This window comes from Emys orbicularis, unplaced genomic scaffold, assembly GCF_028017835.1.
Source record: "Emys orbicularis isolate rEmyOrb1 unplaced genomic scaffold, rEmyOrb1.hap1 scaffold_131, whole genome shotgun sequence".
NCBI classification, from domain to species: domain Eukaryota; kingdom Metazoa; phylum Chordata; order Testudines; family Emydidae; genus Emys; species Emys orbicularis.
Window position 1 is genome coordinate 1 of NW_027045179.1, and position 20,045 is coordinate 20,045.

The following is a 20,045-nucleotide window of genomic DNA, read 5'->3' on the forward strand; positions in this document are numbered from 1 at the left end:
CAATCTCAGGCTTGCGGGGTGGATTTTGAGATCCGAGCTTTCTGTGCCAAATCCCTAGAAGAAAAGATTCACAAAAGGTACCGGAAACCCCAGGGTGAGCCCCCAGCGCAGGCTGCAGACAGGCAGCGAGTGAAACCCCCTCCCCTCCCAGAGCCGGGAGAGAACCCAGGAGTCCTGACTCCCAGCCCCCCCCTCCTCTAACCCCCCAGCCCCCCTCCCCTCCCAGAGCCAGGGAAGAGAACCCAGGAGCCCTGGCTCCCAGCCCCCCCTGCTCTAACCACCAGCCCCCACTCCCCTCCCGGAGTCGGGAAGAGAACCCAGGAGCCCTGGCTCCCAGCCCCCCCTGCTCTAACCCACCAGCCCCCACTCCCCTCCCAGAGCCGGGGAGAGAACCCAGGAGCCCGGGCTCCCAGCCCCCCCTGCTCTAACCTACCAGCCCCACTCCCCTCCCAGAGCCGGGGCGAGAACCCAGGCGTCCGGCGGGCTCTGATTCCTGTCTCCCCCAGGAACTCGGTGCGGCTGGTGATCCGGAAGGTGCAGTACGCGCCCGAGAAGCCGGGCCCCCAGCCCATGGCCGAGACCACCCGGCACTTCCTCATGTCGGATCGGTCCCTGCACCTGGAGGCCTCGCTGGACAAGGAGGTGGGGGGCTGGATCCAGGGGAGGGGACGTGTGCCGGGTGGGGGTCTGGGGGGAGGCTGGGGGGCCCTGATGTGGGGTGAGAGGCTGTGAGGGGACTGGGGGGGCCTCGCACTGACCCCCCCGGTGTGTGTGTCCCCCCAGCTGTATTACCACGGGGAGCCCATCAGCGTGAACGTGCACGTGACCAACAACTCCAGCAAGAGCGTGAAGAAGATCAAGGTTTCGGGTGGGTCCTGGGGGGGGGGGGGGGCGGGAATTGTGCTGGCGGGAGTAGGGGAGGCTGTGTGCTTGCGGGGGGGGGGGGTGTTCATGTGCCCGAGGGGGGGTAACCTCCCCAGCATGGGGGGTGCGTACGACCCTGGGGGGGAGTGTGTTGGGGGGGCTGCCTGTGCCCCCCCTCGAACCTGACCACCCCCTCCTCCCCTGCAGTGCGGCAATACGCAGACATCTGCCTCTTCAGCACAGCCCAGTACAAGTGTCCGGTGGCCCAGACCGAGCAAGAGTGAGTGATTTCCCCCCCCCCCCCGCGAACCCCCGTCTGCCCTCCCTTCCCGTCCCCAGCTAGCTCCAAACCCCCGTCCAGCCCCTCCTCCTCTGGGCTTTGTCTCTTTCCCAGGCCAGGAGGTCACCTGATCCCTTTGTCTCCAACACCTTCAGTTGGCACCTTTGCAGAGGAGGGGCCCAGGCCATCAGTTGCTAGGAGACAGAGTGTCGGGCATTTATGTACCCTGGCCCTTTGCTCTGCAGCAACCATACACCCTTATCCCACCCCCTAGAGACTTAAGAACTGCAAAGGGGAAACTGAGGAAAACATTAAGAACAGTCCCACTTCGTCACAGGGGGTCCCTGGTTGGGGCGCAGGGAGGGGGCTTGGGGGTGCATTGGGGGTCCCTGGCTTGGGGGGCAGGGAGGGGCCTGGGGGATGCATTGGGGGGTCCCTGGCTCAGGGGGCAGGGGAGTCCCGGGCTGGGAGGGGCAGGGAGGTGGCGGGGGGGTGGGGGGGCAGGGGGGACCCAGCCCCTCACCCCCCACCTGCTGTGCGCCCAGTGACCAGGTGTCGCCGAGCTCCACATTCTGCCGGGTTTACACCCTGACACCGCTGCTGAGCCAGAACCGGGAGAAGCGGGGCCTGGCGCTGGACGGGAAACTCAAACACGAGGACACCAACCTGGCCTCCAGCACCATGTGAGCGAGGGCCGGGGGGTTACACCCATTGCCAAGGCCCTGGGTAACCGGCCACCCCGCCCCAGAGGTGGCCGCATCTCAGCGCCGGGCGAGGGGTCCCCGTGTAACCGGCCGCCCCGCCCCAGAGGTGGCCGCATCTCAGCGACGGGCGACGGGTCCCCGGGTAACCGGCCGCCCCGCCCCAGAGGCGGGCGCATCTCAGCACCGGGCGAGGGGTCCCCGGGTAACCGGCCGCCCCGCCCCAGAGGTGGCCGCGTCTCAGCGCTGGGCGAGGGGTCCCCGTGTAACCGGCCACCCCGCCCCAGAGGCAGGCACATGCTGATCCCGCGCTCTGTTTCAGAGTCAAGGAGGGGGCGAACAAGGAGGTGCTGGGGATTCTGGTCTCATACCGGGTGAAGGTGAAGCTGGTTGTATCGCGGGGGGGGTAAGTACCTGGTCACATGTTACCCCCACCCCCCGAGTCCCCCCCATCCCTGCCCCCCTCTCACTGTCCCCTTCGCTCTTCCCGCAGCGACGTGTCTGTGGAGCTGCCCTTCGTGCTAATGCACCCCGAGCCCCCCGAGGCATTTGCACCGGCACGGCCCCAGTCAGGTACGGGTTAAATAGAGCCCCTGGGTAACCAGCCGCCCCGCCCCAGAGGTGGCCGCATCTCAGCGCTGGGCGAGGGGTCCCTGCGTCACCGGCCGTCTTGCCCCAGAGGTGGCTGCGTCTCAGCACCGGGCGAGGGGTCCCTGGGTAACCAGCCGCCCCGCCCCAGAGGTGGCCGCATCTCAGCACCGGGCGAGGGGTCCCTGTGTCACCGACTGCCCCACTCCAGAGGTGGCTGCATCTCAGTGCCGGGCGAGGGGTCCCTGTGTCACCGACTGACCCGCCCCAGAGGTGGGCGCATCTCAGCGCTGGGCAAGGGGTCGCAGGTTGCTTGGCGCAGAGGATTAATGGTTTTTTTTCTCCCCTCCCTCTAGTTGTCCCCGAGACAGACGTCCCCGTCGACACCAACCTCATTGAATTTGAAACCCAGTAAGAGCCCCCCCATGTGCTCCCCCCCTCCCCCAGCCAGGGAGCCCCCCAGCTGCGCCCGGCCACACACTGGTGGTGGGGAGGGGCCAGCATAGCTGTATCTGTGGGGGGGCGAGTGGGTTACCAGAGACTGTCCGGGGGGAAGGGGGCTGCACCTTGGGGACTGGGGGGGTCTCCTGTTACAGGCTGTGCTGGGGTGGGGGTTCCCTTCTCACTCCCCCCCAGTGTGGGGTCCTAGATTGGGGGAGGGACCAGTCCCTGCCCCCCAGTGCCCCCTGTGGGTCCCACACTTGGAGGACCGGGGGCAGCCCTCCGCAGGCTGGTTTAGGGGGGGCAGGGAGCAGCCCTCCTCCTTAACGCCCCATCCATCCCCCTCCGCCCCCCCAGCTACGGCCAGGACGACGACATCGTCTTCGAGGATTTCGCCCGCCTGCGGCTCAAGGGGGGAGTCAAGGACGACCAGGACGACGACCGTTTCTGAGGACGTGGGGAGGGAGCCGGGCTACTGCCCCCTCCCTGCAGCAGAGCTGGTGCCTGGCCCCCGGTAGGGGGCGGTGGATTTTAACTGTATCTGTCTGGGCTTTTTAATGCTGCCCCCCTGCTGAGGGGAGCCTCCACTAAGCCCCCCCATCTCACTGCTGTACAGGGGGGCCCCCAGAACTGGGGTCTGGCTTTTAAATGTCATTAACTTGGGGGGGTGCCCCCTCCCCCAGAGATTTTAACTGTGGCTCCCCTGCTGAGCTCTGGAAGGGGGAACCCCCCTGCTGCTGGGGGGGCAGCTCCCCCCCTCTCCCCCCCCAGTGAAAAGCACTGGATTCCTCTCTGGGCATTATTGCTGCTTCAACGCCTGCGGGCCCCTGCTCAACCATCCATGGATTTTTAAAGCTGTTTTCAGCCGGGGGGCCCCTGCCTCGTGTGTGTGTGTGTGGGGGGGGGGGGGGGGGGGAGGAGAAGAGTCAGGACCTAGCGCCCCCTCCTGGTGGGGGCCTGCAGATGCTCGTGCTGTGGGTCGGGGATTTTGGTTTCTTGTGGCTGTTGCGCTGTAGCTGTATGTGGGGGGGAGGGGGGAGGCAGCTCTCACTGAGCACTGGGGACAAGTAAAGACCATCTCAACTGGTGTCTGGTGTGGTTCCTGTGTCCGACCTCGGCACCAGCTGTCCCAGAGGTGGCCGCCTCTCCGTGCCGGGCGAGGGGTCCCTGTATCACAAGCCACCACGCCCCAGAGGTGGCCGCCTCTCAGTGCCGGGCGAGGGGTCCCTGTATCACAAGCCACCCCGCCCCAGAGGTGGCCGCCTCTCAGTGCCGGGCGAGGGGTCCCTGTATCACAAGCCACCCCGCCCCAGAGGTGGCCGCCTCTCAGTGCCGGGCGAGGGGTCCCTGTATCACAAGCCACCATGCCCCAGAGGTGGCCGCCTCTCAGTGCCAGGCGAGGGGTCCCTGTATCACAAGCCACCACGCCCCAGAGGTGGCCGCATCTCAGGGCCGGGCAGGGGGTCCTTGTGTCACCAGCCACCCCGCCCCAGAGGTGGCCGCATCTCAGTGCCGGGCGAGGGGTCCCCGTGGAACCGGCCGCCCCGCCCCAGAGGTGGCCGCATCTCAGTGCCGGGCGAGGGGTCCCCGTGGAACCGGCCGCCCCGCCCCAGAGGTGGCCGCATCTCAGTGCCGGGCGAGGGGTCCCCGTGGAACCGGCCGCCCCGCCCCAGAGGTGGCCGCATCTCAGTGCCGAGCGAGGGGTCCCCGTATAACCGGCCGCCCTGCCCCAGAGGTGGCCGCATCTCAGCCACAGCGAATAGCTCCAGCTGGGGGCTAGAGCAGTGCTGGGGGATGGGGGGGGGGGGGGAGGAGAGAGTCTCTAGGCTCCAGGACATAGAGATGCGGACTAACCACCTCCTGCGTAGAGAGTACCCCTCCCTCTCGTTGGTCCTTCCCTGGCTGCTAACCAGAGAGTCCTAACAATACATTTAGAGCGTCTCTGGTTTGGCCCCCGCTCTAGGCTGCCATCCTGTGCGTGGCGGCCAGGGCGGCTCTAGGACTAGCCCTATAGACTGTGCCTAGAGCATAGCTCATGCCCCCCCCAGCTGCATCTCTATGGTGAGGGTCTGTGAGTGGCAACATTCTAGCTGGGACTCCATGGTGACACTCCTGGAGGACTCACCCAGGGCTAGAACTGTAGTCTCACCATGGCGATACAGCTCAAGGAGGCACTCTAGCCTGCATCTCTATGGCAAGAGGCCTGGAGGACTGCACTAGGCCCCTGACCACAGAGACCTTGGCTAGAGTGTCTCCTCCCCAGCCATAGAGCGGGGCCCCCACAGGGCTGTAGGCAGGCACCTGGCTACGCCTCAGCTCTATGGTTGGAGGGATTGGGGCCAAAGCCAGGGGCTTAGACAGTCGCCCCAAAACCATAGAGAGTGGCTCTGCGGGACTAGAGTGGCACAGCAAGGCACACACACCAGGCAGCATCTCCCAAGGAAAGGGAGCATTTATGCAAATGAGCGCAATGCATATTCAAAGATAGACATGAGGACAAGGCAGCGTTTGCATACAAGGGCTGGGTTAATGAGCGTGGTGGGAATGGGGGGGGGATGCATGGGCCAGATCTGGAGCCAGACACCCCCCCAAATGCTCCCTGGAACAGGGGTTCCCCGGTGCAGCCACTTAGGGGGCATCTCTGTCCAGCTCAGCAGCGGGTCCGGGCGCTGGATCTGGAACGACAAAGGGGCGGGGGGACAATTAGGGTGAAAACCCGGCTGGCAGAAACGGGGACAGCAAGGGGGGCAACATGGGGCTCGCTGATCTCCCCAACTTACCTGGTCCCTCACCATCCATTTCTCCTCCTCTCCCAGGGGATGAGCTGCCCCCAGGGCACAGCCCCACCGCTGCCTGGTGGGGGGACGGAAGAAAAACCATAGGACTCCACAATCCTCCTGACACTGGGCAGAAAGAATCCAGGAGTCCTGGCTCCCAGCCCCCCCGCTCTAACCCACCAGCCCCCACTCCCCTCCCAGAGCCGGGGAGAGAATCCAGGAGTCCTGGCTCCCAGCCCCCCGCTCTAACCCACCAGCCCCCCCCGCTCTAACCCACCAGCCCCCACTCCCCTCCCAGAGCCGGGGAGAGAACCCAGGAGTCCTGGCTCCCAGCCCCCCGCTCTAACCCACCAGCCCCCACTCCCCTCCCAGAGCCGGGGAGAGAACCCAGGTGTCCTGGCTCCCAGCCCCCCGCTCTAACCCACCAGCCCCCCCGCTCTAACCCACCAGCCCCCACTCCCCTCCCAGAGCCGGGGAGAGAACCCAGGTGTCCTGGCTCCCAGCCCCCCGCTCTAACCCACCAGCCCCCCCGCTCTAACCCACCAGCCCCCACTCCCCTCCCAGAGCCGGGGAGAGAAACCAGGAGTCCTGGCTCCCAGCCCCCCCGCTCTAACCCACCAGCCCCCACTCCCCTCCCAGAGCCGGGGAGAGAAACCAGGAGTCCTGGCTCCCAGCCCCCCCTGCTCTAACCCACCAGCCCCCGCTCTCCTCTCACCAGCTCCTCGCAGGATGTGTTTTCGCTCGTCACCAGCTCCGTGCCCAGCCTGGGGGGTCTGGGTGGGGGAAGGGTGTTAATTTGGGGGTACACACCCAGCCCCTCCTGCCCCTCCCTCGGCCTGCCCAGGAGGGGGTGCTGCTCACCAGGCCCCCAAATGCAGCTGTCTCTGGGGTGGGGTGTCCAAGCTGCCGCCAGCCCAGCTGGGCAGGGCGTGGGGAGGTTACAGGGGGGGCGGTGGGAATCTGAGCGCAGGATATCTGGGGGACGGGGTGGTGCTCATGATAAAGGGGGGGCCATGCCAGGGCAGGGGGGTGGAAGGAGGGCGTGGGAGGGGGGGGCGTGCCAGGGCAGGGGGGGCGTTACCCAAACGATCCTCCCAGCCGCATCCTCTCCAGCTTCTGGCGCAGGCGTGACAGCTGGTCCCGATACCTGTGGGGGGCACAGACAGGCAAGTAGGGGGGTGCCCAGCCAGGAGGGGGGGCACGCAGGGGGCTCACCCCTCGTTTCCCTGTGTGGGGGGGGCAGAGAAGTGGCTGACAGTGCTCAAGGCAGGGAGGGCACATGGGGCAGCCATGCCTGGAGGGGGGGGCCACGTTGGGCTTTGCCTGGGGGGGCTGGTGCCCTTGGGGGGGCTGTGGGGCTCACCTCTCCTCCTGGGCGTTGGTCTCGTTCACCCTCTGCGCCTCCAGCTGCTTCTCCTGCACCCACCGGGCCTCCAGCTGGTCCCGCGCCCGCAGCGCCGCCCCCAGCGCCGCCCGCAGCCCCTCGGCCTCCTGGCCCTGCTCCCACAGCCGGGCCTGCAGCTCCTGGCAGCACCCCGCGAGCCCCGCCAACTCCCGGGCACAGCGCCCTGCCCTGGGCAGACACATGCCAGCGGGTTACAGCCCCCCAGGGATACTGGGGGGCCCGGGAGGGCTGGGGAGGAGACGGGGGACACGGGGGAGGGATCGGGGGCTCACCTGGCCCGCTGCTCCTGGCATTCGGACTCGCTGTGTTTCAGGGCGTCGCTCAGGTGGGCCACGCTCTGGGCCAGCTACCGGGGGGGGGAAGACACGGGGGGGAGGGATTAGTCCCACGGATGCTGCTGCCCCCCCCCACCACAGCGCCCCCCCCGACTCACCTCCTCTTGAGCCCCCCGCAGCTGCGCCAGCTCCACCGCCTGCTGCAGCTGCAGCGACGCCAGCTCCAGGGGGGCCCTGCAGGGCACAAAAGGGAGACTGGGTCACAGCCCCACCCTACCCTCTGTGGTGCACCTCACTCCCAACCCACAGCCCCCTGCTCGTCCAGCCCTGACCCCCCCAGATCTGCCGGTGCCCCTCACTCCCGAGCCGCAGCCCCTACCCCCCACCCTCTGTGGTGCCCCTCACTCCCGACCCACAGCCCCCTGCCCCCCCAGTCCTGCCCCCCCAGCTCTGCCGGTGCCCCTCACTCCCGAGCCGCAGCCCCTGCCCCCCACCCTCTGTGGTGCCCCTCACTCCCGACCCACAGCCCCCTGCCCCCCCAGTCCTGCCCCCCCAGCTCTGCCGGTGCCCCTCACTCCCGAGCCGCAGCCCCTGCTAGCCCGGCCCTGCCGGTGCCCCTCACTCCCGAGCCGCAGCCCCCGGGAGCAGAGGATTATGATCCCAGCTTCACCTGGATTCCTGGGTCCCGGGCTCCAGCTGAAGTTTCTCTGCCAACAGCCGCTCCAGGTCCCGGCGCTCCAGGAGTTTCTCATCTGTAAGTGAAGAAAGGGGAGGGGCTGGGAGCCAGGACTCCTGGGTTCTCTCCCTGGCGCTGGGAGGGGAGTGGGGGCTGGTGGTTAGAGCAGGGGGGGCTGGGAGCCAGGACTCCTGGGTTCTCTCCCTGGCGCTGGGAGGGGAGTGGGGGCTGGTGGTTAGAGCAGGGGGGGCTGGGAGCCAGGACTCCTGGGTTCTCTCCCTGGCGCTGGGAGGGGAGTGGGGGCTGGTGGTTAGAGCGGGGGGGGCTGGGAGCCAGGACTCCTGGGTTCTCTCCCCGGCGCTGGGAGGGGAGTGGGGGCTGGGGGGTTAGAGCAGGGGGGGCTGGGAGCCCGGACTCCTGGGTTCTCCCCCCAGCTCGGGGGGGGGTTCCGGACTCTGCTGTGCCCCCAAGTCATGGCCCCGCCCCCCGCTCACGGCTCGGCACCGGGCCCCGCCCCCCGCTCACGGCTCGGCACCGGGCCCCGCCCCCCCGCTCACGGCTCGGCACCGGGCCCCGCCCCCCCGCTCACGGCTCTGCACCAGGCCCTGCAGCCGCCGCGTCTCGCGTTCCCGCCGCTCCAGCTCCCGGCGCACGTGGCGCCTCCAGGCCGGGCCAGGCCCCGCCCCCTCCATCGTTTCCGGGTCACGTGTGCCGCCGCCGGCAATGTAGCGCCGGGAAGAGGAGGGGGGGCGAAGCCCGGGCCGCGCATGCGCAGAGAGCGGCGGGGCGCGCGGGGCCATGGCCACCTACAGCGTCGCCAACGAGCGGCTGCGGGTGTTGGAGGAGCTGGAGCGCGAGATCGGCGCCTCGCTGCAAAGCGCGGGTAGGGGCGGGGCCAGCGGCCGGGGGCGGGCCTGGCTGCAGAGCGCGGGTAGGGGCGGGGCCAGCGGCCGGGGGCGGGCCTGGCTGCAGAGCGCGGGTAGGGGCGGGGCCAGCGACCGGGGGCGGGGCCTCGCTGCAGAGCGCGGGTAGGGGCGGGGCCAGGGGCGTGGCTAACGGGCGGGGGCGGGGCCAGGCTGCAGGGGTGGGGGCGTGGCTAACGGGCGGGGCGGGGCAGATTGGGGTGGGGGCGTGGCTAACGGCCGGGGCGGGGCCAGGATGCAGGGGGTGGGGGCCTGCAGTGGGGGGCACTGGGGCAGGGGACCCCGTGTCCGGTTGTCGACCCGAACAGCCAATCGAAAGGGGACCTGGCGGCGCCGGTCGGCAGCACTGACCGAGCAGGTAAACGTCCGGTCGGAGCTGAGGCAGGCGAGTCCCCACCTGTCCCGGCTCCGTCCTGTGCCCCTGACGCGGCCACCAGCGGGTCCGGCTCCTCGCCAGGGGGCCAGGGGGCTCCGCACGCTGCCCCGAGCACCGGCTCTGCATGCCCCTGGGCCGGGAACCAATGAGAGCGAGGGGGCAGGGCCTGCCAGCAAGAGCGGCACATGGAGCCTCCCACCCCCCCGCCTAGGAGCCGCACCGTCCGGCCGCTTTCGGGGTGCACGCGCATCACCCTGTCAGGACAGGCAGCCAGCCTTAGCCCCCCGCTGCCCGGGAGCCCCCCCGAGGTTACCCCACGCCCCAACCCCCTGCCCCAGCCCTGAGCCCCCCACAGCCCCCTCCTGCCCCCCAAACCCCTCATCTCCAGCCCCAGATCCTGCACCTCCTCCTGCCCCCCAAACCCCTCATCCCCAGCCCTGAGCCCCCCATATCCCCCTCCTGCACCCCAAACCCCTCATCCCCAGCCCTGAGCCCCCCATAGCCCCCTCCTGTACCCCAAACCCCTCATCCTCTGCCCTGAGCCCCCTCCTGCACCCCAAACCCCTCATCCCCAGCCCTGAGCCCCATAGCCCCCTCCTGCACCCCAAACCCCTCATCCCCAGCCCCAGATCCTGCACCTCCTCCTGCCCCCCAAACCCCTCATCTCCAGCCCCAGATCCTGCACCTCCTCCTGCCCCCCAAACCCCTCATCCCCAGCCCTGAGCCCCCCATATCCCCCTCCTGCACCCCAAACCCCTCATCCCCAGCCCTGAGCCCCCCATAGCCCCCTCTTGTACCCCAAACCCCTCATCCTCTGCCCTGAGCCCCCTCCTGCACCCCAAACCCCTCATCCCCAGCCCTGAGCCCCATAGCCCCCTCCTGCACCCCAAACCCCTCATCCCCAGCCCCAGATCCTGCACCTCCTCCTGCCCCCCAAACCCCTCATCTCCAGCCCCAGATCCTGCACCTCCTCCTGCCCCCCAAACCCCTCATCCCCAGCCCTGAGCCCCCCATATCCCCCTCCTGCACCCCAAACCCCTCATCCCCAGCCCTGAGCCCCCCATAGCCCCCTCCTGCACCCCAAACCCCTCATCCTCTGCCCTGAGCCCCCCACAGCCCCCTCCTGCACCCCAAACCCCTCATCCCCAGCCCTGAGCCCCATAGCCCCCTCCTGCACCCCAAACCCCTCATCCTCTGCCCTGAGCCCCCCACAGCCCCCTCCTGCACCCCAAACCCCTCATCCCCAGCCCTGAGCCCCCCATAGCCCCCTCCTGCACCCCAAACCCCTCATCCCCAGCCCCAGATCCTGCACCTCCTCCTGCCCCCCAAACCCCTCATCTCCAGCCCCAGATCCTTCACCTCCTCCTGCCCCCCAAACCCCTCATCCCCAGCCCCAGATCCTGCACCTCCTCCTGCCCCCCAAACCCCTCATCTCCAGCCCCAGATCCTGCACCTCCTCCTGCCCCCCAAACCCCTCATCCCCAGCCCTGAGCTCCCCACAGCCCACTCCTGCCCCCCAAACCCCTCATCCCCAGCCCTGAGCCCCCCATAGCCCCCTCCTGCACCCCAAACCCCTCATCCCCAGCCCCAGATCCTGCACCTCCTCCTGCCCCCCAAACCCCTCATCCCCAGCCCTGAGCTCCCCACAGCCCACTCCTGCCCCCCAAACCCCTCATCCCCAGCCCTGAGCCCCCCACAGCCCACTCCTGCACCCCAAACCCCTCATCCTCTGCCCTGAGCCCCCCACAGCCCCCTCCTGCACCCCAAACCCCTCATCCCCAGCCCAGAGCCCCCCACAGCCCACTCCTGCACCCCAAACCCCTCATCCCCAGCCCCAGATCCTGCACCTCCTCCTGCCCCCCAAACCCCTCATCCCCAGCCCTGAGCCCCATAGCCCCCTCCTGCACCCCAAACCCCTCATCCCCAGCCCTGAGCCCCATAGCCCCCTCCTGCACCCCAAACCCCTCATCCCCAGCCCCAGATCCTGCACCTCCTCCTGCCCCCCAAACCCCTCATCCCCAGCCCTGAGCCCCATAGCCCCCTCCTGCACCCCAAACCCCTCATCCCCAGCCCTGAGCCCCCCATAGCCCCCTCCTGCACCCCAAACCCCTCATCCTCTGCCCTGAGCCCCCCACAGCCCACTCCTGCACCCCAAACCCCTCATCCCCAGCCCCAGCTCAGAGCCTGCACCCCCTACGGCCCCCCAAACTCCTCATCCCCGGACCCATCACAGTGACAGTGAGAGAGGGTGGGGGAGAGCAAGCCACCGAGGGAGGGGGAATGCAGTGATCAGGGGCGGGGCCTGGGGGAAGGGGCGGGGCCTCGGTGTTCGGTATGGTGCAATTAGAAAGTTGGCAACACTAATCCCTGGTGGGAGGTCATGGCCATGGGGGGGAGGGGTGCCGGGGAATCCCCTGGGGCGGGGGAGGGGTGCCTGGGGCTTCCCCAGGGGGATGGGGTGCTAGGGGATCCCCGGGGGATTCCCCCGGGGGGAGGGGTGCCGGGGTGGATCCAGCCGGCGAGTCAGGCCCGGAACAGGGGGGCGCTTTGGGACGAGGCTCCCCCTCGGGGAGGCGGGGGGGTTATCGGGGCGCCCCCTCACCCCCGTCCCCCCCCCCCAGGGAACGTGATCCTGGAGCTGTCGAAGGAGAAGCCGAACGAGCGGCTGCTGGAGCGCCAGGCTGCCCAGTTCACCGCCTCGGTGCAGAAGGTGGAGTCAGAGCTGTCGGGCCAGATCCGGTACCTCACCCAGGTGAGGGGGGCGGGGCCGGCAAGGGGGGGCGGGGCCAGGGGCCGTGGGGCACGCGGGCTCACCCCCTCTCTCTGCCGTCTCCCCACACCCACAGGTGGCCACGGGGCAGCCCCACGAGGGCTCCAGCTACTCGGCCCGCAAGGGCTGCCAGATGGCGCTGAACCGGGTCGACTACGCCCGCGTCAAGCTGGGAGAGCTGGCCCGCACCTGCGAGCACACACTGGAGCAATAGGGGGCGCCTGCCGGCCGGACACGGAGCCCACACGGGAACACACCAAGAACACACTAAGGACACAGGACCCGGCGTCCGGCAGCTCGCTCGCTCTGCGTGTCAGGCGGGACAGGCTCTGCCGGGGGGAGCGCGGCACCATTTGCCACAGACATGACCCACAGGACACATGACAACACGGGACACACGGGATCTCAGGCCTGGCGTGGCGTGCCATGGGATTGACATGGCGGCCGGGCCACGCTCCAACATATGGCCTGGTCCCCCCCCACCCCCTGGGCGTACCGGGAACAGGCTCTGACCCACACGGCTCTCGGCTCGTGGGGGGCAGAGGCTGGGGGGGCCACTGGCAAGGAGGGGGGGCTGTTTTTTTCTACTGCCTGTGTTAAATAAAAGGGGGGAAAAACCCAAATTGCCCCACGCTGAGCACCTCTGTTGGGGGCAAGGGGGTGGATGGGGCAGGAGCTGGCAATGGGGCAGCCCCACGCCTGGAAGTGCGGGAGGAGGGAGCCCCCCCATGTGGGTCTCCCCCCCTCCCAGTGTAAATCCCACTCTCCTCCCCCCCCCCCCACACACACACACACACACACGTCCTGGTTCCTCACTGATCCCGCCCCCCGCTTCGGCCTCTGCACAGAGGAAGTGAAAGTGTCTGGTAGCGGGGGGTTCCTCTCTCCAGAGTTACCCCCCCATCCGTCTCTGGGGGGGGGGCCCTTGCATGCTGGGGGTTCAGGCCAGTTCCAGGTGCCCCCCCCAGAGAAAGCCTCGGAGAACCGCCCCCGGCACAAATACAGGGACCCCCAAAACCGTGCCCAACTCCCATGAATAACCAGCCGCAGCCTTGTACAAACATCTGTATTTAAGCTCTTCCGGGGAATAAATTAGTGGGGGCTCTGGGGGGCGGGGGCAGGGCTGGCCTGCGTCTCCCCAGAGCTGGAGTACCTCGTCTGTGGTTAGAGATTAGCTTAGTGCGGGGGGGGGGGGCAGCTCTGCGGGGGCCCCCCCCGGAGCCGGAGTCCTTCATCAAGTGGGGGGGGCAGCTGGGCGTTAGACCCCCAAGCCATCTCCCCTGCATACCATCACCCCCCACCCACCCCCCCAAGAAATCAGTGGGGTGCTGGGATCCGTTCATGGGGGTAGCCGGCAGGTGGCGCCATCCGTCAGCCCAGCTCGCAGGGGTAGTACAGTGTCCCGGTGCCTGGGGGGGGACAAACCGGGGGGGTAAGAGCAAACCGAGGACTCCCCCCAACCCAGCATGGCCAGGGCCCGCTCCGGGGAGCTCCCAATGGGTAGCAGGAGAGCGGGCGTTGGGGGGGGTAAATGGGGAGGGGAAACAACCCCCACGCTCTGGGTCCGGGGGGTGCAGGGGGGCACAGATCAGGGATGGGTGGATTGGCCTTGGGGGGGGGAACATGGGGGGCACAGACCAGGGACGGGGGGTGGATCGGCTGTGGGAGGTTCAGGGGGGCACGGATCAGGGATGGGGGGTGGATTGGCCTGGGGGGGAACATGGGGGGCACAGACCAGGGATGGGGGGTGGATCGGCCATTGGGGGGTGCTGGGGGGCACAGAGCCAGAGGTAAATAGCCAGTCCCCCCAGGGAAGCAGAGCCCCCCCAACCCCGCTGCCCTGCTTACCTGGGTCTCTGTATGGGGGGCCGGGTCCCTGGGGGGGCCGCCGGCTCCTCCGGCAGAGCACGTAGGTCAGGGCCCCCACCAGCAGCAGGGTGATGCCCAAGAGCACCAGCACCGCCAGGAGGTAGGGACGGGGCTGCCCCGGGGGGGGCCCGTCGCCTGCTCCCTCCCCCTGCCGGGGCGCCAGGCCGGGCCCCCCAACGGGGTCTGCAAGACAAAGGGGGAGGGGGTTAGAAACCAGGGGGGCGCAGAGATCCCCTCCCCCTTGGGGGATCCCAGCTGTGAGCTCACCGGTGGTCAAGGCTTCATCTGTGGGTCTGGCCGTGGGTCCGTGTGGCTCCGGGGGTCCATCTGTGAGTCCGTGGGGCTCCGGGGGTCTGGCCGTGGGTCCGTTCGGCTCCAGGGGTCCGTCTGTGAGTCTGTGGGGCTCCGGGGGTCTGGCCGTGGGTCCGTGCGGCTCCGGGGGTCCGTCTGTGAGTCCGTGGGGCTCCGGGGGTCTGGCTGTGGGTCTGTGGGGCTCCGGGGGTCGGGCCGTGCTGGGCATGGGGGGGTGGGTGTTGGAGGGCGGGGGCACGCTGGTGGGGTTCGGGGCCAGCCCCCCACCCCCTTGGCGGGCATCAATCCGTTCGGCTTCTGCAGGACACGGTGAGTTACTGACCTGGCTGGGCCAGACGAGAGGCTCCTGGCCCCCCTGCCCCCCAACAGAGTCAGCTCCACCCCCCAGCACCCCACTGCCATCTCTGCCCTGCCAGCCCCACCCAGCCCCCCTTCCCCCGTGTGCCCGCCCACTCGCAGGGAAGCTGTAGGACCCAGCCCCCCTTCCCCCGTGTGCCCCACCCCCAACCCCAGAGCAGTGGATGGGGACCCCCAAATCCCAGCTCCATCGAGGGGGACCCCCTTTTTGCAGGGGGGACAGCAGGCCCCCAAAATCCAGGGGGGGTGGCAGCGGCTGGGGGAAGGGGTCGGGGGTCGGACCCACCTTTCTTCTCCCAGAGCCGGCGGAGCTCGGTCACCCAGTCGGCGCTGGCCAGCCCACAGATCTGGCCCCGGGGCAGCTCGAACCTGGGGGGCAGGGGGGAGAAGTGAGGGGGGAGGGTCCGGCCTGGCCCCACGGCAGGGCTGGGGAGGCTGGCTGGTGGGGAGGACCCAGGCAGGAGCGGCACCAGGGATTTTGGCGCCCTAGGCGGGGGTCCTTCCGCGCTCCCGGTCGTCGGGGGCAAATCTGCGGCGGGTCCCAGAGCGAGTGAAGGACCCACCGCAGAATTGCCGCCCCCCCAAATCCTGGCGCCCTAGGCGACCGCCTACGTCGCCTAAATGGAAGCGCTGGCCCTGGACCCAGGGGGGGCTGTGGGGATCGGGGGGGCTGGCAGGGGGGGTTGGTGGTGGGGGATGCGGGGGGAGGGGTTGGCTGGGGGATGGGGGGGTGTCCAGGGGCGTCTCCGGGACGGGAATTTGCAGCACCAGGAAAGGGGGGTGTCTGGAATTTTTTGAGAACTTTGTCAGCGGCTGGCGGGGGGTGCTATGGGCTGGCGGGGGGTGCTATGGGCTGGCGGGGGGCGCTATGGGCTGGCGGGGGCATTCGGGGCACGTACCGGACGAGGTGCTGGCTGCAGGCCTGGTAGCCCTTCACCTTGTCGGCGAGGTCCTGGAGCCGGCTCGGGGGGCTCGTCAGCCTCCGGCATTTGCAGAGCCCGAGCGCGCCCCCCTCGTTCCCCCAGCCTGTGGAGGGGGGAGACACTTGGGGTTAGGAGTCAGGCACTGGGCACAGGGTGTGCGGGGTCTGACCCCCGATACGCCCAGCCCAGCCCCCCCGGGGAGAGATCTGGGGGGGTCCCAGCTGGAGCAAGGAATGGGCTGCAGGGATGGGGGGTCACACCCCCCGATGGCAGCGGGGGGGGCTATATGGGGGTCAGTAGGGGGGTGTTGAGCCCAGAACCTTCCGCGGGCGGGGGCGGGTCTCAGCCTGATGCCCCCCCTCCCCCAGCCCCGGGGAGCCGCGGGGGGAGATGGAGATGGAGCCGGGCGCGGGGCTCGGGGCGCAGCTGGGGGGGCTCTTACCCGGCGGGGGGGCCGCCAGCAGCAGCAGCAGCAGGAGGGTCGCTCCGAGGCGGGGGGGCGCTGCCATGGGGCCGGGCACGAACCGAAACTGCGCCCGCCGCGCCCGCCACCGGGAAGTTTTGAGCCGCCCGGGGACTTTCCGAGCTGCGCGGGGCGGGGCCGGCCGGGGAGGGGACGGCGCGTCCTGGTCCCTGCCTGGGGCCTCCCCCCCGGCTCCCTGCAGTCCCCCCCCGACTCCAATCCCCCCCCTGACTCCCTGCAAACTCCCCCCCGACTCCAATCCCCCCCCGGCTCCCTGCAGCCCCCCCACTCCAATCCCCCCCCGGCTCCCTGCAGTCCCCCCCCCCACTCCAATCCCCCCCCGGCTCCCTGCAGTCCCCCCCCCGACTCCAATCCCCCCCCCCGGCTCCCTGCAGCCCCCCCGACTCCAATCCCCCCCCCCGCTAACTGCAAAGTCCCCCCCCGGCTCCCTGCAGCCCCACTCCAATCCACCCCCCCCCCCGGCTCCCTGCAAACTCCCCCCCGGCTCCCTGCAGTCCCCCCCCCGACTCCAATCCCCCCCCCCCGGCTCCCTGCAAACTCCCCCCCGGCTCCCTGCAACCCCCCCCCCCCGACTCCAACCCCCTCCCCGGCTCCCTGCAGCCCCCTCCCCCCCCCGGCTCCCTGCAGCCCCCCCACTCCAACCCCCCCCCCGACTCCCTGCAAACTCCCCCCCGACTCCAATCCCCCCCCGGCTCCCTGCAGCCCCCCCACTCCAATCCCCCCCCCCGGCTCCCTGCAGTCCCCCCCCCCCGACTCCAATCCCCCCCCCGGCTCCCTGCAGCCCCCCCGACTCCAATCCCCCCCCCGCTAACTGCAAAGTCCCCCCCGGCTCCCTGCAGCCCCACTCCAATCCACCCCCCCCCGGCTCCCTGCAAACTCCCCCCCGGCTCCCTGCAGTCCCCCCCCCGACTCCAATCCCCCCCCCCCCGGCTCCCTGCAAACTCCCCCCCCGGCTCCCTGCAACCCCCCCCCCCGACTCCAACCCCCTCCCCGGCTCCCTGCAGCCCCCTCCCCCTCCCGGCTCCCTGCAGCCCCCCCACTCCAATCCCCCCCCTGACTCCCTGCAAACTCCCCCCCGACTCCAATCCCCCCCCCCCCGGCTCCCTGCAGCCCCCCCACTCCAATCCCCCCCCCCGGCTCCCTGCAAACCCCCCCCCCCGACTCCAATCCCCCCCGGCTCCCTGCAGCCCCCCCCAACTCCAATCCCCCCCCCCCGCTCCCTGCAAATCCCCCGACTCCAACCCCCCCGGCTCTGTGCAGCCCCCCCCGACTCCAATCCCCCCCTGGCTCCCTGTAAATCCCCCCCCCGGCTCCAACCCCCCCCCCCCGGCTCCCTGCAGCCCTCCTGGAATCCACCTGCCCCCCACTCCTCCCAGCTCCTCCACTGGCCCCCAGGGAACTGCCTCCCTCACCCTGGGTTCTGCCCCCCAACTTCCTGCCCCACTGAACACCCCCCCAACTACCCCCAACTATCCCCACCCCCAGGCACTACCCCCACAAATACCCCTTACCCTGCAGATCTGCCCCCCCACCCAGGGCCCCTCCCCCGACTCCCTTCCCACCCCACCCACCCCCTGTTGTGTTGTGAGCTTCCCCATCAAGGTGGCATTGGGGGGGGCTAGAGTCACCCCAAAATTTGCCTTAGCCCCCCCCCCCCCTTGGCAGGTTACACACGAGCGAGGCTGGCCTGGTACGGCACCGCCCCTGTCCCCCACCCGGGCCCCAGCGACTCTGGCCACCCCCTGAACACGGGATTGTCAGCAGTGGGGCAGGCCACCCCATGGCCCGTGGCCCAGGGAAGCCGGCGCCTTTCCCCGGTGGGGGACATGGCCCTGCCCCACCCGGGTCTTCGCACCTCGGCCTTCGCTGCGGGGCAAACGCCGGGTTTGGGGGCGTTATGCATCTCGCGGTTCCGTGTTAATTGGCCCTTGGGTTCGTTAAGAGCCGAATGGCTTTTGTGCCTCAGGTGGGGGCAGAAAAGTCACAGGAAAAGTGACCCCCCCCGCCCCCCCCCCCCCAAAAACCCAACGGATTTAAAAATAGTTTGGCTTTGCAGCCCGTGGGAATGTGGCCGGGGGATACGGGAGGGGAAAACGGGATCTCGGTCTCGGTCCGTCGTTGGCTTTGCTTTAAATAGTCCGGGGGGGCTGGAGGTGGGGGGGGCTGTTGTGTTGTTTTTGTTGCATGTTCTCGCTTTTGTTTCCTGGGGCTTTTCTGTGACTAATACGGCTGCAGACGGCTATTGGCCAGCTGGGGAGAGCGGCGAGAAAACGCGCCCTTGGGTGCATGGGGTTCGGAGCTCGGCAGCTGGGCCCCCAAGACGTCCAGCGCAGCCCCCCAATCTTCTCTCTAGCCCCCCTCTTTCCCCTCCCCCGGGAAGGGGCTGGCACCTGTTTCCCCCACAGCCTGCCCGACTCCCTGCCTGGTGCGTGTGGGGGCAAAGAGACACCCTCATGGGGGCAAAGGGGGCTGGGGTTGGGGGCAGATTAGTAGAGACATCCCAGGGCAGGGGGGGGTTGGGAGCCAAAGGGGAGTTCGCAGGCTGGGGGAGCAGGGTGGGTTGGTTTAAAGCGATTTAAATCAGCAATTTTGAATCAGAGAATCAGAGAACGGGAAAGGACCTCGTGAGGTCTCTAGACCCGTCCCCTCCACTCAAGGCAGGACTAGGTATTGACCAGCCCTGACAGGTGTGTGTCCAACCTGCTCTTAAATATCCCCAACGATGGAGATTCTACAACCTCCCTGGGCAATTTATTCCAGCGCTTAACCCCCCTGACAGGAAGTTTTTCCTAATGTCCAACCTGAACCGCCCTGGCTGCAATTTAAGCCCATTGCTTCTTACCCTGTCCTCAGAGGTTAAGAAGAACAATTTTTCTCCCTCTTCCTTGTTAACAACCTTTTATGTACTTGAAAACTGTTCTCATGTCCCCTCTCAGTCTTCTCTTCTCCAGACTAAACAAACCCAATTCTTTCAATCTTCCCCCGTCGCTCATGTTCTCAAGACCTTTAATCATTTTTGTTGCTCTTCTCTGGACTCTCTCCAATTTCTCCACATCTTTCCTGAAATGTGGCGCCCAGAACTGCACACAATACTCCACTTGAGGCCTAATCAGCGCAGAGTAGAGCGGAAGAATGGCTTCTCGTGTCTTGCTTACAACACTCCTGCTAATACATCCCAGAATCATGTTTGCTTTTTTTGCAACAGCGTCACACTGTTGACTCATATTTATCTCGTGATCCCCTCTGACCCCCAGCTCCCTTTCCGCAGGACTCCTTCCTAGGCCGTCATTTCCCATTTTGTATGTGTGCAACTGATTGTTCCTTCCTCAATGGAGAACTTTGCATGTGTCTGTGACGAAGTGGGACTGTTCTTAATGTTTCCTCTGAATACTGTGTGGATGCCTCAGTTTCCCCTATGCATTTCTTAAGTCTCTAGGGGGTGAGATTGTTGCAGAGCAAAGGGCCAGTGTACATAAATGGCGGACTCTGTCTCCTGGCAACTGATGTCCGGGGCCCTTCCCCCCTGCAAGGGGATGCTAAAGGTGTGGGAGAACAAAGGAATCAGGTGATCTCCTGGCCCGGGAAAGGAACTCAGCAGAGAAGAGGGGCTGGAGAGTTTTAGTTTGGAGCTGGCTGGGGACGGGAAGTGAAGTGCAGATGGGGGTGTCTGGCTCACTGCCCCCCAAAATGGACCCGGCTGAGGGGTCCTGTTCTGTGGACCTACAAGCTCTGTTCTGGACTGTGTTCCTGTCATCGAATAAACCTCTGTTTTACTGGCTGGCTGAGAGTCACGTCTGACTGTGAAGTTGGGGGTGAAGGACCCTCTGGCTTCCCCAGGACCCCGCCTGGGCGACTTGCTGTGGGAAGCGCACAGAGGGGCATATGCTGAATGCTCCCAGGTCAGACCCAGGAGGTGAAGCCGTGTGAGAGGAGGCTCCCCAGAGTCCTGACTGGCTTTGTGGGGAGCAGTTCCAGAGCATCGCCCGGGGATCCCTTATTGAATTTCATCCTATTTACTTCAGAC

At 67.9% G+C, this 20,045-nt stretch overlaps 2 protein-coding genes across 2 annotated transcripts; both read left to right on the plus strand.

The window, feature by feature from the left end:
* The first annotated feature begins 12 nt into the window (after nt 1-12).
* ARRB2 (arrestin beta 2) lies at nt 13-3,770 on the plus strand. The gene is made up of 9 exons (XM_065423159.1): nt 13-77; nt 507-642; nt 784-868; nt 1,072-1,144; nt 1,690-1,827; nt 2,168-2,251; nt 2,339-2,418; nt 2,790-2,844; nt 3,232-3,770. Exons 2-9 carry the CDS (start codon nt 571-573, stop codon nt 3,323-3,325), a joined length of 681 nt encoding a protein of 226 aa, XP_065279231.1. The 5' UTR covers nt 13-77; nt 507-570; the 3' UTR covers nt 3,326-3,770.
* A 5,035-nt stretch (nt 3,771-8,805) lies between these two features.
* Nucleotides 8,806-12,290, plus strand: MED11 (mediator complex subunit 11). Its single transcript, XM_065423160.1, has 3 exons — nt 8,806-8,890; nt 11,928-12,058; nt 12,153-12,290. The coding sequence occupies exons 1-3, from the start codon at nt 8,806-8,808 to the stop codon at nt 12,288-12,290; spliced, it is 354 nt and encodes a 117-aa protein (XP_065279232.1).
* Nucleotides 12,291-20,045: the final 7,755 nt, after the last annotated feature.

Excerpts from the sequence above, each read along its gene's own strand:
- MED11 (XM_065423160.1), top strand. The coding sequence starts at position 8,806 with ATGGCCACCTACAGCGTCGCCAACGAGCGGCTGCGGGTGTTGGAGGAG. Across the intron at positions 8,891-11,927 it reads CGCCTCGCTGCAAAGCGCGG|GGAACGTGATCCTGGAGCTG; the intron begins GTAGGGGCGGGG and ends CCCCCCCCCCAG. Across the intron at positions 12,059-12,152 it reads AGATCCGGTACCTCACCCAG|GTGGCCACGGGGCAGCCCCA; the intron begins GTGAGGGGGGCG and ends CCACACCCACAG.
- ARRB2 (XM_065423159.1), top strand. The coding sequence starts at position 571 with ATGGCCGAGACCACCCGGCACTTCCTCATGTCGGATCGGTCCCTGCAC. Across the intron at positions 1,145-1,689 it reads GTGGCCCAGACCGAGCAAGA|TGACCAGGTGTCGCCGAGCT; the intron begins GTGAGTGATTTC and ends CTGTGCGCCCAG. Across the intron at positions 2,845-3,231 it reads CTCATTGAATTTGAAACCCA|CTACGGCCAGGACGACGACA; the intron begins GTAAGAGCCCCC and ends CCGCCCCCCCAG.